The sequence below is a fragment of the Esox lucius genome, chromosome 15, assembly GCF_011004845.1.
Source record: "Esox lucius isolate fEsoLuc1 chromosome 15, fEsoLuc1.pri, whole genome shotgun sequence".
Taxonomy (NCBI): Eukaryota; Metazoa; Chordata; class Actinopteri; order Esociformes; family Esocidae; genus Esox; species Esox lucius.
Window position 1 is genome coordinate 21827639 of NC_047583.1, and position 12166 is coordinate 21839804.

The window sequence follows — 12166 nt, forward strand, 5'->3', positions numbered from 1 at the left end:
AACACACAAAAAAAACTGTGAATATCAGCAAGGACAAGCAAAAATTGCAATTTTCCTGAGTAGGAATCTTTGAAAACGTCTTTACCATGAAAGATATCCCCATGTTTAGGAGGAGTGAGGTTACAGGGTAATTGGTGATCATGTGGTGGAGGAAGAAAATGATTGGCAGATGTAATTCATTTTCATCATTTGTTGTTGTTTTCAATTATTTTGGTGCTAAATAGTTTGTGTTGATTCTGCTGTTGGTTGTAAAAGTTTCAAGGTTGAGTTTAGAATACAGGGTCTGGTTTGGGTCTGGTTTGAGCTGTCAGTAGAGTGAACTTACATAAGCCTATTGCAAAATGTTTTCAAGTGTGTGGTATCTGTTTTAACGACCTTGGGACAGTTGTTTGCTCAAGGGAGTAGAGTTCATCAGTTTATTTTTCATCAGTCTATGTTTATACTGTAGATATTGTATCCCAAGCGTTCACAAGTTTGATATATTCAAGTACATTTTAGGTCAGACTCTGCCTCATCGCTGATATTTTGGATCAGATTTGTCGACATTGAATCCCAGACATGGAATCCCATTGAATCCCATTTTAAACAAAGATGCCCAGATTCTTTCAGTCTTGGAATTTCATATTTCTGGTCTGAACTGTTGGTTTCTGAGATAACTTTGATTACAAACACACAGACAGTATAATATTTACATACTTGTGGGCTTGTTTAGGTCAGAAGAAAGCAAATCTGCTAAAGGAGAGGCAGATAGACGCTGTTCCAAAGCATGTGTGAACATCGGTGCAGCTGCCTATCCACAATGGATGAAACTCAAGGAGCAGAATGGATTAAACTGCGACGCTGATGTGTAATTATGTCATTTTAGTACATAATTAAAAGAATGGCATGAAAACTCAACTGGTCAGATGAAGACATATTTTTTAGATGAGCTGAATAAAATAAACAGATAACGTGTGGGGTTTCAAGAGTAAACTGACGCAACACCAGCAATAGCCAAGATTTCTGGGAACAGGATGAGGAAATACTTCCTGCTCTTGAAAGTTATGTATTTCAGCTTTAACCTAAATAATCTAACATGTATTCCTAAATTCAATTTAGCCCTAATGCCTGTTCCTAAACCTAAGCCATAATGCGAAAACATAAAAGCAGTCACAATTCACACTAAAAAATCACTAACCTAAATTATAAGTTTGACGCTTAACTAAACACATAGGCGAGAAATTTACTTGGCCGTCGTGGGGACCGCGAAAAGTTTCTAATAAGATCACATCTTTCATGTTTTAATATAGTTGTGAGGACTTCTGATCCTAATTCCATCTGTGAACCAAAAACACACACAGTGTGCACACAGTATGAATAACAGTCTCCTGTATGAAGAATAAAGTCACAGAAGCACATAGACTCAGACACATTGAGAAACTATAGGTCCTGTAAAGCCTCTTTATTCTTCCACAGATAGTGCTGAGCTCAGTGAAACAAGGAAGGCTATAAATCTCCTAATGTACTGTTCCCATGTTAGGACAACCTCTCTGTCACAACCAGTTGACATAGCCAGGGCCAGTGTTCACTTAATGTCTAAGAACAGGAGTGCCCTGATCTAGAATCAAGCCTTCCCATTGAATTACTATGATTTATAAGGCAAACCCGATCCTAGATCAGCACACCAATTTGCAGATGTTTGGTTCATAAAGATCCTGGTTTTTGATCCCAATGCTTTATAACTTAAGACTGTCCTAATATGGGCACCTAATGGGGTCTCCTACTTAAAAAGCCACTCAGGAACCCCTTTCTGGGCGGCTTACACCTAATAATGAAGATTACCCTTTCCCTCCATCACCCAACCCCCCATCCTCCCAGCCATATACTAACTGACCCCGCCCCCTTTCCCCATCCCCCTTTCCTCCCTCCATCACCTTTCATCCCCACATCTCCCTCCCTCCATCCCTCCCCTCACTCTTGCTCCACCCCAATCCATGCCCACTCACACAGAGGGTACCAACCTGAAATGAAGGCCATGTCAATGACAGTGGTTATGTATAGTTATTTTCTCCTAAAATGACAAAGACAATTCAATCAGTACATCATGTAAAAACACTGCCATGGAATTACAAAACCTCCCGGGGAGTCAAAAAGGACAAGGGTTCAAATAGTACTTCAAATCTTTAAAAAACACTTTGTTTTAATCTAGTGTCTCTGGAGGGCCAGAAGCGTGTGGGTTTCACTCTTGCCACTATTCCATTGGTTGCTTTGTAACAGGCAAGCACAATCAAGTCAAGTCCAGATAAAGTGTTTGAAGTGATTTCCAATAGCATTTGAACCCAGGATGTGTTAAAAGGCAGAGTATGAGCTGGGCTTTTTCTCAGAGGGCACCTTTATGTCTTTCGGTCTGCTAGTCCACCATAGTGAAGTATAGAAAAACACATTATAGAACAGAAAAACGCATCAGTCTGTATCAGAACACTGTCAACAGTTCATGTGGGAGGCGGCTGGCTGGCAAAGTGCTAGGCCGTTTTCCTGAGCGGGAGGGGTCCAAGTGAAACCTGTTGTTTCATTCCGACACTCCATAAGACCAGAACAGTTTTGGTTTACGGTAATACTGAGCTCTGTAATACTAAAGTCTAGTCCAGTCTCGACACTTTCCGCCATTTTCACGCTACTAAGCCGCGCTGCACTGTGCTGGTAGCTGCTGAACCCACGCTGGAGAGCTCAATGTTAGCTGCTGAACCCACGCTGGAGAGCTCAACATTAAATGGAAAATATCAGAGCCAATCCAAGCATGAATCCAAACGGCAATATAGCGTGAAAACGATCAAACTCCCCACGGGCGTGGGTCATGTGTCTATGACCTCGGTCGGTGAGGGTTCATCGGAGAGGCTGGTGGTGGCGTTGGGCAGGGTCTGGTTGTGTCCGTGGCAGTGACCCACCGAGTTCCCCTGCTGAAGCTCCACGGCCATCCCCGACGTGCCGGGGTCCTGCGGGGGCAAGTCCTTCACCTGCCTCCGGTATTCCAGGAATGTACAGGCCTTCGTGGCTATGGCCACCACGTTTTTCCCTATGAAGATGGTGGACACCCTGCTGTCCTGGAACAGCACCATGTTCACCCCGCGGATCAGGATGGTCACGATGTTGATGGTGACCAGGCTGAGGACGGGATAGAGCATCATCTTCTGGGGCGACACGTGCTCCGCGTGAACACTGACCTCCGACAGCGAGACGCATGGCAGGATGAGCAACAGGATGTAGCAGTAGAAGAACATGAGGCCCTCTGCCCAGATGGGCAAGCCGGTCCGCTGGGGCTCCCAAAGGTTGGCCTGGATGTCAAGGACATCCAGCAGGTCCAGAGCCACCCAGAAGAGCTTCCCACGCATGTCCTCCTTCTTCCTGAAGGTCCTGACGTACTCCATACTGTCCAGGGCAACCAGGACCAGATACAGACCCGGGACACAGACTGAGAGGAGTAAGGTTAGAGCCTTCCGGGCCACCGTCTCCAGACTTTTCCTGTCCGCCTTGTAGTTCTAGAACAAATAAGAGTTAAGGTGCACTTGTGTATTAAGAGTTCAAATTGAGAAATATTCCACATCAATTGTCACACAGGGTTGGCAGTGGGTGTGGGACAACCCTCTGGTTTCTGGATAATATCTAAGCTACCTACCTGGAATACGAAGTAGAGCTTGATCTCCAGGACGAAGATGTAGAGAAACCAGAGTATCATGGCGTAGCCGCGTTTGGCAGTCTTCACCTCAGCCCCGACCCACACTGCCACATAACGTAGCACGATAAGGAAACAGATGTCTCCCACTAGCACGATGATGCACACCCCAATCTACAATAACAAATACAACCTCATTTATTTCATGTTTCTGAAATATCCACATAGTATTTACAGTTGAGACACAAAGGCTGTAATAACAGTAAAATCACCAAACAGCTATACATCTAAATTTTTTTAACCAGAATACAACTTTAACACGACAAAATCCTACCTTCCTGGGCCCTTGGTTTTGCTCAACCAGGTAGGCGTCCATAAAGGCCATGCTGGTCATGATCACCATGGTGGTCAGGCACACGTGACGCTTGTCTGGCTGCGGCAACACCATGGTGGGTAATGGGAGTTGCAGTCGTATGGAACTAAACTTTCTGCAATATTCCTACTGAACAAACATTGTGGTCCTACTGAATTTACAGTTCTACTGCACTTGTCCAGCGTTGTAGTCCAATACACGTGTTCTTAGTTCTGCTCTTGTAGTCCTGATACACCTGTTGTCCTAGAGCTGTTTTAGTCCTACCTCACATTCAGTCCCGCTGCACTGGCTGTCCTACTTGTAGTCCTAATGCTCTTTTAGTCCTATTTCCCATTACTCATGGTGCACTTGTAGTCCTACTTCACATTACTCATGTTGCACTTGTAGTCCTACTTCACATGTAGTTCAACTGTCCTAGTTTAACATTTCCTGAGTGAGTTCTTCTCGGGTCAATACTCAAGAGTACTTGATGAATCCCTACCAGGGTAACAGACACATTTATTTTACATTATCGTAATAATGCAATCTCACGAAGATGCAAAGGCTCCTCCATGGACGTGTTTGAGAAAGACAACACTAGCACCAGGAAGTCATAGAGATGAATCCTGGTTGGGAGAGCAATGTCTTTTTAAGCAATACAGACTGGTGCACGGCCCTTCTCAGCGCAGTTCCATTGGGCCTGCTGTGCTAATGCTATGGCAGCTATTGCTGTGATCCAGGCCTCACAAAACGGAGGTGAGGCTCCATCACCATTAAGTCCTTTCAGTAACACAGTGAACATAACAGTCGTGTTTTGTTACAGTGATGGAAAATGACAAAACCCCAGATCTCCAGCTGTAAACTTTGTAAAGTCCTCATAGAGGGATCATGTCACTGGCATTAGCTGATCATGTGACGCAGCATCAGTTAGCAGCTTCAAATGGCACAACAGCAACAGTACATTTCCTGAAGAAAACGTGAGAGCATGCTTCAACTGTCCAAAGGTGTCAGGGAGAGGTCTTCAGAGATGAGCTTTTCAAGAGGATCAACTGGTGAGGAGAGAATGGGCTCGCACCCACTGCTGTTCAGATGGACCTCCAGAAAGTGCTGAGTGGTTCCTCTGATGTGTCCTGTCCAAGTCTACAGTGTCTACAGTTTCTCTTTCTTCAATCTGTAAAGTCTGTCTAGGGCAAAGAGAAATGAGAATGAGTTAGCTTAGCACAACCAGTGTGATAGCTGCATACTGAGTCTCAACTTATGTTATTACAAACTGTTACAGCAGGGGGCAGTAGTATGACTTGGATTTATGTTAACAAGGGATTCACAAGGCATGCTGAATGGCAAAGTAAAAAAATAAAAAACACTCCAAAAACTATATATATAATCTGTGAAATTTTCATTTGGCTGAATTGTGAATATATAGTATGTCTGTGCTAATCAGGCTTAGTTGGCTGACATTGAAATAAACGACAATAATGGGAGAGTATATCCAGAAAAACATGCCAATGCAGTCGCTGCCTCGTGAGCTGCCAAACACTTCCACGTTCATTACCGTAAATCTTCTAAACATGCTCTTTCTCTGTGTTCAGACTGGAACTAACACTTCCTTTTACCACCATGTAATGTGTTTTAAATGTCCTGTCGGTGTATTGCCTTTGACCTCCACATTAAAACTCAATGTGACTGCCTACTCCTCTAGCTTTGCAGTGCTGGAGACATCCTGGGCTCATCTCTCAGCACGGATAACGCAACAGAGATAGAAAAAATTAAAACGTGTTTATTCTAGGGATCCTGTTTCTATATGTGACACTCGCCCCGGCAGGGACTCGAACCAAGCAGCTGCTAGCTTCCACGGCATCCAGCGGTGCTGCTGTTAGCACTCAGAGTGACCACAGATAAAGTGTCATAACAGGATGAGGACCCTGAGGCAATAGGGAACAGAGACATCACCCAGAGACACAGAGACGACGTTACATACTGTGGAGAGAGGAGGGAGGTGAGGAGAGGACAGAGGTGGGATAGTCGCAAAGGGGAGAAGACAGGAGAGCCGGAAAAGAGAAGAACTAGGTTGTAAATTGTGTGGAGAGGGGAGTAAAAAAAAAAAATGCTTATTTTGGACACTTTTCAACATTGCAAACTGAACTCTAACCACAATCGTTTTTTGTAAGGAACACAGACACTGCCTCTCAATCTCCTTGTCCCTCTTTCTCTCTCTATTTCTTTGTTCCTCTTGCTCTCTGTCCCTTCCTTTCTCTCTGTCCCTGTCGCTCTTTCATCACTGATGGCTTGCACTCAGCTGGAGAAAATAAAAAGGTTCTGTAGGTCCCCTTTTGTCTGGTCTGCCATCAAATTGATAGTTTTTTCTGTTTGATTGGCACAATGGGCTCCACTGCCACATACCATTTCTTCACTGTATTTTAGCCTTTGGATCAATTCCATTTCAATTCTGTCACTTCAGGAAGTAAACTAAGTTTGTAATTTATCGGAAAATAAACGGAATTGATCCAGAACCATCCTGAGCAGCATTGTCTGAATAAATGGCACCCAATAATTTACTGGTAGCTAAAAGTCTGTTTTCCTTCTATTGATGTTGTTGCATAATGAATTGATTTCAGTAAAGGTTGTTTGATGCATTAACATATATTTCATCACAAAATTGGCTTTTTAATATAATGGTGGAAACTATTTTTGGCTGCCTCTGAATTTGGCATTTGACAAAAGAGGGCTGCTGCTTATTCACACAATAGATCATAGAGGCAAGCTGACATTAACCTGACCTACCCCTAACCCAGATGTGACCAAACCAAGACATGACCAAACTCTACCCCAGACATGACCCACCCCAACCCAGACATAGCCTAATCCTAACCCAGACATGGCCTACCCCTAACCCAGACAAGACCTAACTCAAACATGGCCTAACCCTAACCCAGACATGGCCTGACCCTAACCCAGACCAGACCTAACCCAAACCCAGACCTAACCTACCCCTAACCCAGACATAGCCTAATCCTAACCCAGACATGGCCTACCCCTAACCCAGACAAGACCTAACACAAACATGGCCTAACCCTAACCCAGACATGGCCCTAACCCAGACCAGACCTAACCCAAACCCAGACCTAACCTACCCCTAACCCAGACATGGCCTAATCCTAACCCAGACATGGCCTAACCCAGACATGACCTAACCTTAACCCAGATAGGTCAAAATGTAAAGAAAGACAATGCACACAATAAAAACACAACTAAATGCACCCAGACAGACAGGTGAACACCAGCACACAAAATATACACATGCTCTCCCTTTCTTTTCATCTTCCTCTCTTTCTCCCATTCATATCTATCTATCTCACCCCCTCCCCCCTTCTCTCCCCCCCCCCCCTCTCTCTCCCCAGTATGGTGCTGTGTGGTGTTCTGAGGCTCCTGGGCTGAGCCTTTAAATCTGTAGTTTAATTAAAATGGCAGAACACAGAGGGCCAGAGAGAGGATGTAGCTGAGCAGTACTGAACCAGGTAATGTTCAAATCAAATCCAAATATACTGGATGCATAGACAGTTTAGCAGGTGTTATTATAGGAACAGTGAAAATGCCTGTATTGCTAGCTGTCTCAGTGCAGTACAAATACCAGAAAAAAAACAACCTCCAAACATAACACTCATACAACACAATCAATGATCTCTCTTCCTTCCACACAAACAAACACACACAAGTCTCATCTGTAACACGTCAGCCACGCCATTTGATTTCTAATACAACCAGGCAGTTTTTTTTCTTAATCAAGACACCAAAGTATTTCTATCCGAATAAACAGGCTATGCAAATGAAGGACCAACTAGACAGTTTTTTGATACACAACATTGTTCCTTAAACTGTTTGTTATAGGTGATTTGCATTCTGTGTTCCGCCTCAGACATTCATCAATTTTCAATGAGCACATGACAAACTCTAAATTCTAGCTCTCTGGAAATGTTTTTAGACGGTAATTGCAGTTTAATGTTTTATTGCTCATGCATTCTTAACAGATACTTTGTGGTGTATGTGTATTTATGTGTCTGTCTGCCTGCCTGTCTGTCTGAGAGTGTGTATAGTGGTTGATTTGATTTCCACTTAAGTAGACCAGTCACTTGGTAGAGTTGGTCCCACATGTGTCAATGGAGCCACTCTGAAGGGTCAGAGTGATGTGGTGTGTGTTAATAATTTGAGTCTTGCAACAACGCACACACACACACACACACACACACACACACACAACATAAATAGAGAACATGGAGCAGAGATGAAGGGGACATGTTGTCATGGAAACTGGTCATGCCACGGTCACTAGATTTGACCGCCTTGCCCTCCTCTCTTCTTTTCAAAAAACTGAAGAGTAATTCAATATTTATAATAATTTATCATTAATACACAAAGACAGAAAGAGCAAAAGCAAGAAAGAAACAAGAGAGAATCAGAAAGGCACCTTGTTCAGAAGGACAGCATGCAGTTGTCTTTTCACTGTGTTCATTTGTGTTTGATGTGATTTGAAGTCTATTAACTTCAATGACACGCTGTCTGGCTGGACATGGTGGATTTAACGGCATGTGCTGAAAGCCTGTGTGAGCTATGGACTTAATCATGCTGCTAGATGCCTCCACAACCAAAGAATTAACCCATTTGGTGGTCAGTGATGTAGGTCAGTGATGCAGGATGTTAGCTTGGGTCCAACTCATGCCACTTGTTGTCATGTTAAAAAAAGGAGGGCTGAAACCAGGCTAGCAGAATGTCTCCTGGGCAGAACATTAAATATGGCCTACTTGCCTGACTGTCTAGAACCTGAACTCCCTCTGCTCCATAGGTACGTTTATGACTTGCATTCAGCTGGGCTCTTTGGTGTTACTGTGCGTTCTGTCGCGTTCACTTCTTCTCAACACCACATTCCTTACTAATCTCTCCCGCTGGACTCTCCTGTTTTGGCTGTCCCTGGAATTTTGCTCCCAGGTTTCACTTCTCTATACTTTCAGTTTTACATCCCCCATCGAGCCAGAACATTTAGAACGTTTTCATAGCCCCTTAGGACCTCTCACCCGCTTGTCTCTGGAAGTCAATGATTTAGTGATTATGTGATTTTGCCTAAACGTTTGACAGAATTGCAAAACATTTGTTGGATGTCCGTTTATCAGTTCCAATGTCCAAGGTCAAAATGCAAAGACAGATTGAAAAACACAACAGTACACAATTCTACACCACTCATGTCTTAAATCACCTCACAAAAAAAATAGATCACCATTATCATGCCTTTTGGAACACATGTTATCATGCCTTTTGGACCAGAAGTTATCATGCCTTTTGGACCAGATGTTATCATGCCTTTTGGACCAGAAGTTATCATGCCTTTTGGACCAGAAGTTATCATGCCTTTTGGACCAGAAGTTATCATGCCTTTTGTACCAGAAGTTATCATGCCTTTTGGACCAAATGTTATCATGCCTTTTGGACCAGAAGTTATCATGCCTTTTGGACCAGAAGTTATCATGCCTTTTGGACCAGATGCAATCTGGTCTTGGTCATAGATAAGCTTTCTGTTATCCTTGTTTTCAGCATCCCACCCCCCTCCCTTTCATTCCTTGAGGATGTGTTACTGTAGAAACAAAAACCTCTCGTTTTCTTCCATCCCCAACATTCCCTCAAAATTGCCCCTAAAAGTGTTTAAAAACTGGAAAGATAGGATGGAACTTCTATTACCACGCTGGCTCCAGCTTCTAACTGACAGTAGAGTAAAGATATTAACCAATTCTACACCTGGTCCCCTTATTTCATTTCCTGGAAGGAACTACGCCCCCACCACCCACACAAAAAATGTTTCTGTCAAAACAAACTGTTAAATTTGTCTACAAATATTATTATAATCATTATGATTCGATTTGTTGTCATTATTATTTGCATGACTTATGGTTACACAGTGATGTGACAGTGCAATGCCTCCAAGGCAGATCTCTGCGATATTTACCAAAAACCTAAGAGAACATGGATCATTAATCCCATCTTTCTCTATCCTACATCCATCCTAATGACACACTGTATCCCCTATAACATTACTTTTAACCAGGACCGAAGCAGCACTAGGCTAAAGTTAAGACCGGCGATATTTGGGACACGGTCCAGTGTAATTGGCTTCCAGCGGGAGGACCAGACATGGCCCTGGGGAGAAGATACAATCAGACTCAGACAGATATGATCTGTGGGATCAAGCAGTACTCCTCCAATAATCATATCAGACTGTTCATTAGGCTTGGCAGCAGGAACATGAGCCACTGGGCCCTGTGGAGCCATCATGGCTGACTGAGCGTAAACACACGGAAGTCAGAAATTTGCTTTGGATAGGACATTTCAATCTGTTAGACTAGGGACTAAGTCTGAAATAATTTCTCGAGCGTGAAGCCTGAAGTAACGTAAAGTGTAAAATTTGGCACTGCATTAAAGGTAGGTTTGTAATTTCCTCTGGTCATCTGTTAGACACAAATACAATCACGGCACATTTGACCTTGAAATACTATCAAAACAAAATTTGAGTAATATTTAAAAGATGAAAGAACATCACCTTTTTGGGTGAAGCAAACAGAAAACAGCAGGTGTTATTCGCTGTTATTATACATGAAAGGATGACATCCATCTATGACTGTGGATGGAAAAAGGGGGTTTCATGATGATGAATTACGATATTGAAAAGAAACCCAGCTGTTTGTGTTCCATAGATCAATTTGTGTCTGGCCTATTCATTATGCCGCAGTCCTACTCCTAAAGAGAGAGCAAACCCATGGGTAATGGAGAACACAGTCTCTGTCGGGACCAACAAAGAAAATCAAGCCCCTTTCTGCTTCTCTTCCTCTTCTCTGATGCATTTCCTTCATCCTGCCATTAAAGCCTCATCTAAAGCGTGTTCTCTTCTGTCGCTGGTTTAAAGCTGCTCTCATAACAGTGACAAGAGCGGCGATGGGCAAAATATCCCCACATATTTGTGACCAAAAGATTACCCGAGAAGAATCACCCAGATTTGAATCTGCTGTCAACAAGGCAGTGTGATTTTCGCTTGGTGATGCCCTTCCCCTTGACTTGTTGGACTTGTTACCTCAGAAAACACCGCTACTCCAGCTGCTCTCCATCTCACTATGGTTTTCCCTAAAGTACAAGAACCTCTGGTGTTCGTGGTGGTAGGATGGTGCTGCCATTTTCCCTAATCCCTCCTGTATAACTTTCCATGTCCTCTTCTGAATTCCATGCTGTCAATGTCTCTTATCAAATCAATATTAACGTTGTTTTCATCTATCGTCCAGCAGGGTCCCTTGGAGATTTCACCCACGAGCCGGCACCTTCTTAAGCTCATTTCCACAAGATATCTCAACACTCATATTTCTGGGCAACATTATACTACCAACGCCTGCCTTTAGCTTATTCCTTTCCGCTCCTTTCCTCTTTTGACTTCACCTTTTACCAGTATGCGTACCCCTCACAATGCAGACATTGCCCTTAACCTTACCTTCACTAGATGCTGTTCATCAACTAATCTCTCTGCAACCACCCTCCAAGCTTCTGTTAGCTACTTTGGAATTATTTACATTACAAGAGAGGGAATGACACGCTAGATCATTTCCATACAGCATTTTAATTTCCATCGGCATGTTCAAGACGTACCATGCAGGATTCAGAGTGACAACCAAGGGAAAATGTAGTGCACATCAACTGAAGAAAAAGGTTTCAAGAGAGTTGGAGACAAAGTGGCATACGTTCCCTCAGAAGGTGGTGTCTTGAGTTATTGATACCTGCAAGTTTGCAAAATAATCTTGCATCTCAAGTCTTTCATGTGTCTCGGAAAATGTAGCATAAATAAACCTTTAGTCTCTCACTGTCTTTTTGTTCCCTCCGACCCAACTCTGCACTGCAGAATCGTTGATCTTTCTCCCCTACTTCTCTCTCCTCTTCTATCCTGTGATGTCTCCTGTTTCTCAGTTCGTTTACCCGTGTATCCCTAACCACTGTTATCCCTTCTCTCTTGCCTTTCCAAGGCCCTTCAATGTGTTGTCTCCAACTCTCTTGCTATCTCTCAAGATGAGGTAATTACCCAGCATTCAGGCTAAAAAGACTGGTTAGTCAGCTAATGCCATTCTCCTCTATGTCATAAAGAATCT

The 12166-nt window shown here is 43.3% G+C and overlaps 1 protein-coding gene across 2 annotated transcripts in view; it reads right to left on the reverse strand.

Moving 5' to 3' along the window:
* Window positions 1-1955: 1955 nt before the first annotated feature.
* The window catches only part of tmem121aa (transmembrane protein 121Aa), a 33046-nt gene continuing 22835 nt past the window's right edge, over window positions 1956-12166 (reverse strand). Inside the window, exons 2-4 of one of the 2 annotated variants that reach the window (XM_010897264.3) lie at window positions 3984-5181; window positions 3653-3823; window positions 1956-3515 (exon numbers count right to left, since the gene is read on the reverse strand). In XM_010897264.3, coding sequence (XP_010895566.1) covers window positions 2832-3515; window positions 3653-3823; window positions 3984-4097 — 969 coding nt within the window. In that variant the 5' untranslated portion in view covers window positions 4098-5181 and the 3' untranslated portion in view covers window positions 1956-2831. Of the gene's footprint in view, window positions 3516-3652; window positions 3824-3983; window positions 5186-12166 lie in introns of both variants that reach the window. The other variant, XM_020053907.2, reaches the window with a different exon arrangement.